This window comes from Solanum tuberosum, unplaced genomic scaffold, assembly GCF_000226075.1.
Source record: "Solanum tuberosum cultivar DM 1-3 516 R44 unplaced genomic scaffold, SolTub_3.0 scf00744, whole genome shotgun sequence".
NCBI lineage: Eukaryota > Viridiplantae > Streptophyta > Magnoliopsida > Solanales > Solanaceae > Solanum > Solanum tuberosum.
Genome location: NW_006239655.1, coordinates 54439 through 67444, shown reverse-complemented (window position 1 = coordinate 67444; position 13006 = coordinate 54439). Strand labels below are relative to the sequence as shown.

The 13006-nt window shown below is 29.0% G+C and overlaps 3 protein-coding genes across 3 annotated transcripts; 1 reads left to right on the top strand and 2 right to left on the bottom strand.

Annotated features, from left to right (window-relative positions):
- Window positions 1-204: 204 nt before the first annotated feature.
- LOC102587051 (kirola-like) lies at window positions 205-1334 on the top strand. The gene is made up of 2 exons (XM_006367149.2): window positions 205-417; window positions 936-1334. Exons 1-2 carry the CDS (start codon window positions 234-236, stop codon window positions 1190-1192), a joined length of 441 nt encoding a protein of 146 aa, XP_006367211.1. The 5' UTR covers window positions 205-233; the 3' UTR covers window positions 1193-1334.
- Window positions 1335-2912: 1578 nt separating this feature from the next.
- On the bottom strand, window positions 2913-4704 carry LOC102585375 (kirola-like). Its single transcript, XM_006367144.2, has 2 exons — window positions 4460-4704; window positions 2913-3354 (listed from the first exon to the last, which is right to left on the bottom strand). Exons 1-2 carry the CDS (start codon window positions 4644-4646, stop codon window positions 3098-3100), a joined length of 444 nt encoding a protein of 147 aa, XP_006367206.1. The 5' UTR covers window positions 4647-4704; the 3' UTR covers window positions 2913-3097.
- A 4789-nt stretch (window positions 4705-9493) lies between these two features.
- LOC102585045 (kirola-like) lies at window positions 9494-10627 on the bottom strand. The gene is made up of 2 exons (XM_006367143.2): window positions 10393-10627; window positions 9494-10103 (listed from the first exon to the last, which is right to left on the bottom strand). The coding sequence occupies exons 1-2, from the start codon at window positions 10574-10576 to the stop codon at window positions 9844-9846; spliced, it is 444 nt and encodes a 147-aa protein (XP_006367205.1). The 5' UTR covers window positions 10577-10627; the 3' UTR covers window positions 9494-9843.
- Between the last annotated feature and the right edge of the window lie 2379 nt (window positions 10628-13006).

The window sequence follows — 13006 nt, the reverse complement described above, 5'->3', positions numbered from 1 at the left end:
TGTCAAGTCAAACCGTGACAAGTAAAAGTAAAAAAAGGGAATAAGATATTTTATTTTAATTTTTCAAATTTATTCTTATTTACACATATCTAAGAAGCAAGGATTGGTTTATTAATTTCAAACTAGGTAGCTTTTAACAACTAATTTAAATCTATATAAAGACTATAAGGTCCAAATATTTTATCACCACTTTCTTTTCACATCTCTAATTGCTATACCTACCAAAAAGAAATATGGGTTTGAAGGGCAAGTTGGTTACTTCAGTAGAGGTAAAGTGTGGAGGACACTCGATTCATGATATGTATCATACCAACACTTATCATATACGCAACATATGTCCATTAGTCAACCATGTTGAGATTCACGAAGGTGAAATCTTTAAAGTTGGTGCGGTCGTTAGCTGGAAATATATTGAAGGTAACATACACTTTTACGCTTTCAATCTCTCACACTCTCTCTCTCATTATGCATGATTTGCTTTCATCAATTTTCTATATAGATGTATTTCGTATAATGGAAATCATTTTTCAAGAAAATTATTTTTCGTGAAAAAGTTATTTGACGTTGTTTGATTAATTACCATTAATATATTCCAAGTAAAATGTTTTGTATCATATTTGAAAGTAATTTATTTCACTTGTGGGTGAAAGTTATTTCTTTAATTAAAATATTTTAATTTTTTACTTTATTTTACTCTCTCTAACTAAAACTTAAATATTACTAATTATTAGCACTAAAAATTTCCATTAAATTAAAGAACCCTATGATCAGTCCAAGCTTCTCAAGCCTAAGATAGATCTTAGGAAAATGAAAAATGAGGGAAAACAAAATAAATAAGATGATGGTATTATTTTGTGGATAGTTAGATCCTTTATAAGGAATTAAACGTTTGAGTTTGTGGTAACATTTTTATTTTTTTATTTTAATGATTATAGATGGGAAAGAAAAGTTGCTTAAGGAAGTGATTGAAGCCATCGATCATCATGAGAAGTCAATAACCTGGAAAGTGATCGGAGGAGACGTGTTAGAATTGTATAATTCCTTTACTATTATTACATCCAATGAACATGAATGGGCTACAACAACACTTATCTACGAGAAGAAGAATGAAGATACTCCAGAACCCCTCACTCTCTTAGGTGCTTTCATAGAGCTGACCAAACATGTAGAGGATCACCTTCTCATGAAATAAAATAATAACAACAACAATAACAATAATATATATATATAGTGTGTGTGTTGCTGATATTTGATAATATTGGCTAGTTCTAGCTATCCACTGAAATAAATAATATTGTTTGAAAGATATATATTATGTATGTGAGCCTCCATCTATGAATGCAATTATAACTACAATAAATATGTATTAATATGATATTCTCATTCTTTTTTGCATCTTCTTTTTTTCTTTTTTTGTTTCCCTTATGGTAATGCGGGGACTAATGGAGATTCCTTATGAGTATTGATTTAGGGTTGTGTAAGGTATGCAAGAAATATATTGATTTTATTTAATTAAATATTTAGTTAATCAAAATATTTAGAATATTAATTTTTTTAAAGAACCCATTTTCTTAAGTTAATCGAAAAATGACTTTAATTTTCTAATCTTATGGAGAAATCATTTTTCAGTCGGCGCCAGACCCTCATATTTGTGATGTAACATCGGAAAATTATACCATCTATTCTAACAATAGATCCATTCAAACAATATAGTACAATTCAATACTATATCATATAAATATAATATATTATGAAATAATACGTAATAACAATAATTATCCAAAGAAGCTGTTAATTTTAAAAAACACGTGATTTTTTTTATTTCTATAGAAAATACATTATTCAACTAATTTACAAACTCTATATAATTTTTGTATTTCTACATCAATTATAATATTGGTTCGATTTTCTCACCACACACTTGCGGTTATAGGATTTCTAGGTACATGACGTTACTATTTTTTGTAAATAAATCATAGTGTGGTAGTGAAAAAAAAACAAAAACAAAATAGAAAAAGTAACTCAAAATTTTAAAACAATATAATGCACTAAATTAAGCTTACTAAATAATGTTTATAAAGCTGCTAAGTGTAAGAAAAGTATATCAAGGTGAATAATATTTCTTTATTTAAGTATTATCTAAATTCTAAATATTATTTGTCTTAACGCATCAAAACAGTGGACATATATTATAGGAAATGCCTTAAGTAAATATTATTGAGGAACTTACATACATCCCACTAGTTTATGATCTAATTATTTAGATATACGATCTAATTTGCAATATTACGTATTTTATTTTTTGTGCATCCAGATACATTCAATTACATTCAGATATACATGTATCTCAAGATACATGGGGTCAAATTTGTTCTAGATACATTGTAGTCAAGTGGATTCGCATGTATCTAGGATACATAACAAATCTCGCTCGCCTCTCTCCCATTTCGCTCGCCAATCTCGCATGTATCTGGTAACTCAAACACATGTGAATCACGTCACATACATATAGATACATATATCTAGTGTGATTCACATGTATCTGGGATACATGATCTCGCTAGCCTCTCTTCCTATTTTAGTTATCTGGTAGCATAAATTCATGTATTTAAGTGTATCTTCCTCAATATATGGTAGGAAACTCTTAATTAGTGGTAACATACGTAATATTTTGAAAGAAAATGTAATAATAGTAAATATGGTAGTGAAATGTATAATTATGTAGTTTTTTTAATATTATTTATACAGAACTCTAAAGTTGAGAGCGCCACCCTCAAACGGTGTGATCCAAATTTTATCAAAAACTTTGATATGAACACAAAACACCAAGTAAAAAAAACTATAAAATTGAAAAGGAAGGAAAATAGCCAGTAACTTGGCAACATTCATTATATCTTAACTACATATAGCAATCATTAGAAATACATCCATAGAAAGATATCTCATAGCTATCGAGTAGCATATGTAACGTGTTTTCAAACACAATATTATTTATTGAATTATATCATATGCTAGCTAGAACTAGACAATATTGTAAATTTTCATCACACAAGCACAAACACACATATTTGTATAGGGTAATTGGACATCAATTTTTTTATTTTTTGAGAAAGTGATCCTCGATATCTTTAGTCAATTCAATGAAATAACCCAAGAAAGCGAGAGGGTCTGGGGTGGCTGCGGTTTTCTTCTCATATGCTAATGTACATGTAGTCCACTGAAGTTCAAAAGATGAGATGATAGTAAAGGAGTTGTACAACTCCAACAGATCTCCTTCAATCACTTTCCAGGTAATTGATTTTTTCTTATTATCGACCGCTTCAATAACTTCCTTAACAATCTTCAATTTTCCATCTATAATCATTACAATAAGAAAATAGAAGAGTTGTTAGCTCTTAATTCACCTGTCCAATTCCTCATTAATAAAAAAAAATGGGGAAAAGGGATAAATATATTCCCGAACTATCGTAAATGGTATGCAGATATCTTGTGTCATACTTTTGGGACATTGATGCCCCTGCCGTCCAAAAACTAGAACATAAATACCTTTATACTAACGGACATACACGTGTCATAATCTTATCCACCGACCCAACATTTATTAAATATTGGATCAACTGATAAGATTGCGCCACGTGTCCATATTTAGTCTTCCGTTAGAGTGAAGAGTATATATGCTCTAGTTTTTGAACAGTAGGGGTACCAATGCCCCAAAAGTACAACGGAGGGTATCTGTATACCATTTACGTTAATTTGAGGTATATTTGTCCTTTTTCCCAATAAAAAATAAAGCATTCAGAAAATAATTATACCTTCATCTTGTCTATTTTGTTCTTCCTAATTTTCTCCAAAAATTATTTGATGTTCATTTTTTATTACCAAATATTTAATAACTTGTTAAAAATTAACTCATGCCCCACATGCATGTGGAAGGAGTTATTTTTTTTTTTTGGGAAAAATGATAAATATACCTTCGAACTATCGTATATGGTATGCAGATACCCTCCGTCATACTTTTGGGATATTGGTGCCCATGCCGTCCAAAAACTAGAACATATATGTCATTCACTCTAACGGAAGACTAAATAGGAACATGTGTCACAATCTTATCCCTCGATCTGATATTTAATAAATGTCGGGTTGGTGGATAAGATTATGACACGTGTATTTCCGTTAGTATAAAGGGTATATATTCTCTAGTTTTTGGATAGCAGGGGGACCAATGTCCCAAAAGTATAACGGAGGGTATCTACATACCATTTATAATAATTCGGGGGCATATTTATCATTTTTCCCTTCTTTTTTCTGATGCAAAATAGTTTGTGGTAATCAAACACCGTCAAAAAACTTCTTATTTTATTACTTTTGAAAAAGACCAAACACACATTTAAGTAAAAAAACACGCACGTATTTTCATACATACATACAATATGAGAGAGAGTGAAGAAAGTTGTGTTACCAGCGTAATATTTCCAGCTTACTATCGAACCAACTTTTATGATTCCACCTTGATGAATTTCAAAATGATTGACCCTACTAGGACTAATGTTGGGTACATGATGAGTATTAGAGTGAAAAAGATCATAAATCAAATGTCCATCACACTTCACTTCTACTGAAGCAGTCAACTTGCCTTTCACACTCATATTTTTTCTTTTCGATGTAGCAAAATTAATGTTGTGGAAAGAATGTGGTGAGAAAATGCTTGGAAGTTGTCCTTAAATAGGTTTTAATTGTGTGAAAAACCTACTAGAGATATTATCCACAAAACATATAGGATCGTTATGTGGGGTGTATAAGATAGCGTGTGAATATGATATATTAGTTATGTTTGTATTGGTTATGCTAATATTATTTCTTATGCAATGTTTGTTCTGGTAAATGAAGCCCTAAAAAATTTCAAATTGAAATTTAATCCTTAAGACTAACGCGAACAAAACCCTAACAAAATAAAGAAAAGCAGATCCTTACCAATACTTTAATAAATGTTTTAAGCTTAAAACCCTTTGATTTCCATGGAAATCAAAGGGTTATGTTGTGAGATTGGAGAAAGCTTTTGGTAGGAAGAGAGGGGAAATAGGTTGAAATTTTTTGGTTGGGAAGAGATTGGAGACAAAACCCCTCTTTTTAAAATTTATTTTATGTTAATATTTTTTAATTAAAGAAATAACAAAATCCCTCTATTTTTATTTTTAGAATTATATATATAAGCCACATTAGTTTAAAATTTTCACGTGTAGCGCGTGAATGACACATTATTGTGTATGAAATGGGAGAGTGTAGTTAAGCTTAATTAGCTCGCCAAGTATAGGGGTGTTTTTAAGCTATCAATTATTCAGGGATGATACCAATAATTCGCGCAAAGTTGAGGGGTGTTTTTAATACTTATCTTTATCAAAATAATGTGTTCAATCTTTCTAATTTTTTTTATTTACAAAAATACCTCCGCAACTATGGTGGAAAGTATGTAAAAGGTTTTGAGGGACACTTGTGTCTTTAACCATGCTAATACATGCTTTAAAACTCGTTGCATTACTAATATCATGAATTTCTATCTATAAATTATACATACCTTAATACTAAATAGAGTGTATAACTAAATGCAAGTAGTATTTATACATAGGTTGAAAAAGTGCATTAAAGAAGATACTCATAATACACAAAATGATATTATCATTACACCAATAATAAAAAATATGATTTATAGCAAAAAATACTTTTGAAATAATAACAATCAAAATTAAGCTCGAAGCATACATTTTTATGTCAGGGGCTTATGCCCTATGGAACTTGCCTTTACTTTACACTTAAAAAATATTTTTGGTATGCCCCGCCCTGGGACTCACTCAGAATTCTAAATTCCATGACCATTGATTTTAATTTTTATGTTCTTTCATTTAGGAATTTGTTCTTCTCTAGGGAGCTTTCTTATCAGGAAGCATATTTTTCAAGATGATGAATTTGAAATTTTGTATGGTTGAAAAATTTGACCAACAAGTGTTAGGCTTAAACGGATGAATTATAAAGATGAAGCATACTTATTATGTAAAAGTTGATGTTGCATTTATAGAATTCTATTCCGATGTTCCATAATAGATCAAAATTCTAAATATTCTTTGCAAGAATAAAGGTTTCCTTTGAAAGCGGGTAAATATAATTTTTTATTTCCCTTTCCATGTTTAAAATACCAATTTAACTATTCTACATGTGAAAGGTAACATTAATGTTTCCGCTAATAGAAATGATCCTATAAAGAAAATTTGAATTTAGTCGGTCTCAATACTAAGATCAAACATCGTTGTGAGGAAAAAAAAACACAAACACAATTATCTATAATACAGTTTAACCTCGTTATGGTGATTTGCGGTAGTGTTTGTCTAAAAATTCCATGTTTTCTATAGTGAGTTATTGTTATATATGTATACTGACATTTCACATTTAGATCTTAATATGTATTATAACAAAAGAATGCATTATTTGTTAATCAATTTAACCAAAAAAAAAAAAAAAGTTAAGAAGACAAACACAAAATCAAGCCCAATCCATTCAAGAAAAACTGGCCCATTTGTTAACTCATTTCAACCTAGTTCAATCCATTGAAAATTGATTTAATATGTAGCCCAGATTGACTCATAAATTTTTTTGTCTATATATTTATATATTTTTTAGTTAATATGTCATATGTAGCCGTAATATAGAGATAAAAAAATTGGTACTAAAATGTTATAACTGAAAAAATAAAATAATTAAAACTTAATAAAAATTGAATGAGTTGAGTTATTACCAGCATTTTGCCTAGTCACATAGACGGGTCAATAATCAACCCATTAATAAATGTTTCAACTCATTTTGACCTGTCTAAATTCAGTCCAACCAATCCATATGACACCTTATAACCAATATCATTTTCTTGTGAAGTTGTCCATAATTGATAGGCACCACTTTGATACAATTTTTTTTAGATACGTAAAATTTGATATGTACATGACATTAATGATGATTACCATAAATATTTTAACAATTTATTTTAGGGAAAAGGGTCTGATATACCCCTCAACTTTGCTATTTGGAGCTGATATGCCCCTCGTTATGAAAGTGGCTCATATATACCCTTATCGTTATACAAACGACTCACATATACCCCTACCGTTACAAAATGAGCTCACATATACCCTTCATTTAGCGGAAGTGAAAAAAATAGTTTTAAAGTTATATTTTTGACTTTTGATTTCTTTTTAAAAATATTTAGGGGTATATATGATTTTTCTAGCAAATTTCAAGGTATATTTTAAATTTTTTTCGGTACTATAATTATTTTTTTGTACTTTTTGTATTATCTATTATTGGAGTTTCTTATTCTTATTTTATTTTTTCTTTCATTCCTTAATGTAAAGAAAAAAAATTAAAACTATTTTTTTCGGATATAATTTAGTTTTTGTATTTGAAGAAAAAATTGGGTCATCTATAATAAATTTTACAAGAATATTAACAAAACTTAAAGAGAAAATGGTCTAAAAACCCCCCCAACCTATACCCGAAATCCCAACTACACACTCCAACTTTACGGGTGTCCTATTACCCACCTGAACTTTATATTTCTCTAATTTATACACACCTAAGTGCTGACCTATCATGGGAGGTGTTATCACCTCCTCTAGGCGCATTAGAAGGTTAATTTTGACGAAAAATTCCTCCTTCTCCAACGATTACAACCTCTGTTCATATCGTGAGCTCCGGCTAGTTCACCTGAATCTTCGCCATAATTACAACCTCTATTCATATCGATTTTACTTACATAATTGAGTGCGCTGGGATGAGGGGATTCCAGCATAGTGATTTGTTTCCCCTGAATCTCAGTTATTGTCGGCGAAACTCCGTTTGAGTTGAGAGGCGATTTTGGTGATTCTCCCCCCAAAATCGCTTGAGCAGATCTCTCAAATGGTAAGATAGAATGTTGTGATTTTGTAGTATTAGGTAGATCTTGAGGTGTAGATTACATCAATTGGAACGATCTGAATCACTCCCAACAGTGATCGCTGGATTGTAATTTGAAGGTGATTCTTGTTGGAGAAGATTCGTCTCCTCCATGGGTATATTTTTGCATTGGTCTGAACGTCGTCTGACCGTCACCAGCAGCGCTATGGCCATTCTGGTGGAACTGTCAACCTGCGCTCTTAGTTACCAGATCGCATTGCTAATGGAGAAGGATTGAAAATGAGAAAGGAGGATTTTTTTTGTTCTTTTACGTTTTAGGAGGGAAATGGAGGAAAAACAAGAAATGGGAGTTGAAGAGGCGGGGGACCCAGCGCGTGGAATCACACAGGCATAATTATTTGGTTTATGTGTTGAGGTCAGCACTTAGGTGTGTATAAAATAGAGAAATATAAAATTTAGGTGGGTAATAGGACACTCGTAAAGTTAGAGTGTGTAGTTGGAATTTCGGGTATAGGGTGGGGGGGTTTTAGACCATTTTCTCAAACTTAAATAAATTTGACCATCAAAATAATAAATCTAAATTAGTCATTGAAACAAAAAAAGGTTAAAAATAATAATATATGTTTGAGGAAGATTAAATATACCCATATGGGATTATATTATTTAAAAATAATTCAAAAATTTAAACTAAAATTAATTTTTTCAGTTCTGTTAGAGGAAAAGGGTATATATGAGCCATTTGTATAATAGTAGGGGTATATATGAGCCACTTTTATAACGAGGGGTATATTAGCTCTAAATAACAAAGTTGAGGGATATATCAGACCCTTTTCCCCTTATTTTAATGTGTGTCAATGTAGCACTTGTGGCCATTGGTCTCTCATTCCCGCACACATCATTTATATCTATCTTTATGATTTAATTTTCAATGATGGTAAATAAGGGAAGTGATCTTGGGTCTTATTATATTTTACTAACTATAATAAGCAATTTCATATTATAACTTTACAATCTAAGAAATTAACTTTTGTATCTCAACTCAACACTAAGTATTTTACTCTCAACGAAAATAAACTCTCTAGTTGTACAATTCTCACAACCTCACCAATACTCAACAATACTAAGATTTAAAAAGTTAAAAAAATGACTCCCCTAATACGTAGGCAAAAATACAAGTTCCATTAATAATATATCAAAGCTTATTATCTCCTCCCAATCCCAAACAAAGCCCCAACCCCTACCCCTTTGCTACTCCACTCCTTGACTACCCCCACCACCCCATCTTCCCACTCCTACCCCGCCATCATAATGTTTTCCTGAATTATATTAAAGTTATAATTTTATTTATTTATTATCAAATATTAAAAAAACAAAAAAAAAAACTTACTTATTCTCTAAGAAAATATTCCTTATCAAACACATCCTAAATAAATTTGGGCGACTATTGATCAATTTTGCATAAAAAACTTTTTGTGAGTGTTAATTCCTTTCTTAGAACTAGAGAAACGAAAAATAAATAAATATATAAATATATGCCGAAAAGGAATTAGATAGCACATTTACAAATACAATTTGCATATGCTATTATAGTTCATTACATACTCGAAAAGATACATAATATATCGTACAATACATCCGATATATTCTTTATTTTTAACACAACATTACTAATTTTGACACACTAGCTAGAATTAGCCAATATTACAAAATATAGTATATATTTGTAACACAAACTTCACACACACACACACATATATAGTATATATTTGTAACACAAACTCTCTCTCTCTCTCTCTCTCACACACACACATATATATATATATATATTCATAAATTCACACGCGTGTTCACGTAGACATACACAAATACGTAACGATAAGAACTATCAGATACCAGATTGATCTTGTATTATTTGAGAAGATGACCCTCCATTTCCTTGATCAAATTAAGGAGGAAACCAAATGGAACAAGAGGTTCTGGGGTGTCTTCAGTTTTTTTCTCATATATAAATGAACATGTAGTCCACTCATGTTCGCATGCTGTGATAATAGTAAGAGAATCATACAACTCTAGCAAATCTCCTCCAATTACCTTCCAAGTGATCGATTTCTCCTCAGGATCAATTGCCTCAATCACTTCCTTAACAATTTTATCTTTTTCGGATCCGTCTATAAACATTAAACAAAATAAAATATCAAAGTCATTTCCTCATAAAAAGATATCAATATTCAAGAAAGCTTAAATACCAGCAAGAAAATATTTTTTGCTCACAAGTGAATGAAGTTTTTTTCCCTTTTGGTGCAAAAATATTTTACAAAAAATATATTTTATTGTTACTACCAAATAACATCAAATAATTTATTTTTGAAATACATTTTCTTGGTAAATGAATTCATATATGCCAAATATACCTAAATATAGAAATTATATTGATGCAAGGGAATCATAGTATGTTACCGTCGTTATATGTCCAACTAACTATCGAGCCAATCTTTATGCTTTCACCTTCATGATCCATCTCAAAATGATTAATCTTGGTTATGTTGGGTACATTTCGAGGATCGGCGTGCAAAATATCATGAATCAAGTGTCCTCCACACTTAACCTCTATCGAACCAATCAACTTGCCTTTCAGACCCATTTTTTTTCTTCGATATAGCAAAAAAATGAAAATTAGATGGTGATAAATTGGCTAAATTTCTATTCTTTATATAGAGTAATAATTCAATTATGTATGCATGTGAAAGCGATGATATATAACTATTTAAAACGTGATTACAACATATCATAAAGGTTGGGACAAGAAGTTGGTGAGAATTAAATGTTCGGATGAACTTAGTAGCTCCCCGTCTCATATTAATTGTTTATTTTACTAAAAAAATAGTTATTTCAAATTATTTATTAATTTAAATAATTAAGATAGAATCATGTTAAAATATTTATCCTTATAATTATTTATTTTTTAATTGTAAATAAATTTGTAAAATTCCAAAAAAACATTGGAGTTAATTCTCAAAACATCACCAATGTTTTTTAAAGACTATAATATCACTCAGTTATTAGTAGTATTTTTCTCAAAATATACTAAATATCACCAAAACGAAAACATCCTTTTCTATTAATTGGTATATATACCATATTAAATTAAACTCTTATGTTTAAAAATTAATTTATTTAACTCATCAAATTCATATTATAACTCGATTTAGTCGATATAATGTGTTTACTAGGTAAAAGTTTACTTAGCACTCGTGTTTATACCAATCATAATAATTTAATTTAATTAAGTCATCGACTAAGGTGAAAAAAATACATTAATTGATTAGTTACAGTTTAGTGATAAGATTATGTGAGCAACTGACACCTCTAGTCAAAGTGTCAAACAATGTGATCTTCATTTTTTTTTTCTGGTGAAAAAGAACTTCAATCATTAAAATGAGGAAAATAGTTTTAAATTATTTAAAATTATAAGATGATCAAATCCCCTATTAATTTTTTGGATTACTATCTTACCTCTGTTTTGGTTATATATTTTTCAATGAATATTTAGAAATTTTCATATTTGAATGTACTTAAATACAAATTCAAAACTGAAAAGTAAGTTGAAAACAAGTTAGGTGCATTTCATTATGATATTCTATTCTAATCATTGAATATTCTATTCTAAGCTGTTTTTTTCAAATTTAAAATATAATTTTAAGTTGAATTTAATTTTTAATGATCAAACACGATTTTCATATAAAGTAAGAGAATATTTCAAAAAAGTGAATATTATTTTTAATTTTATGATGAATTAACACCTAAGTAAAAATTGAGAAGATATGAATTATGATAGTAGATTTTTTTAATGTACGATAAATAGGAAAAAGGTGAAAAAAAAAGAATATGATCCCCAACTAAGATAGATATTTAGGTTAAGATATTTATATGACTTTAGGAATAGTCAATATAAATTTTAATCTTTACGTTATTATAATATTCTTAGATTTTAAATCTTTTTTTATTATCTTTATTTTACAATTTCGGGTAAAGTTTAATTTAATCATTACTTTTTGAATTATTTTTGTTCTTAGATGACAATATTACACGGATTGGATGAGTTTGATGAATCTTTACAATTTTATTTTTTTTACTTATTATATTTAAATCTTTTTAAATTATCTTTGTTTTATAATTTCATCTGTAAAGTTTAATCTAATCAATACTTTCTGAATTATTTATTCTAAGATGTCAATATTATGTGGATTGAGTTAAATAGTTTGAAGAGTTAAGTAATTTTATTAACTAAAAAAGTAAAATTTAGTGTGACATGACATGTCAATTAGGAGAGAATAATTTTTTTTGTGTTTAATAAATATATAATTCGAGGAAAATAACAATAGTAGTCCTAAATGAAATAAATATGTGCAAAGCAAACTCAAAAAATTTCTTAAGTGGTCGATTAGTAAAATAATCCTTCTTATTTATGTTTTCTCAAGAAATATGTAAAAAATAAAGTGTACAACTAATTTGAAACAGTAGGAGTATTTGTTTTACCCATAGATTCTAATTAGATATGAAGAGCTTGTACAAAATATTATCCTCTACATATTTGTATCACATGTTTTTGATGTGGTTTGAATAGACAAGATTGAATTGGATATATATGTATTATTATACGATATTGGTTAATGCTCTCCACCAATTGATTGAAGACTTGATTATTAATATATCGATAGGTTCAATACGGATTGAAATAGTCATTGATTCGAGAGGAGCCAATAAAAAGAAAGATTCTATGTTAACTAATTTTGAGTATATTTGGGTTTACTTTATTTTATTTTATTTATATGATATAGTTTAAAAAAGAGATTAAAGTCTTAAATTTATAATGTTAAATATATCATAATATTTGTAGGGTATAAAATTTATCATGACGGATAATAGGAAACTAAAAGGTTAATTATGGCAAATATGTGTTATATATTTAATATACATAATTATAGTTTAAAAGAATTATGATTCTTAGTTATACTTAGGATTTTATAACAAATTTCTCTTCTTTCTCAATCAATCCCCCCCCCCCCCCACA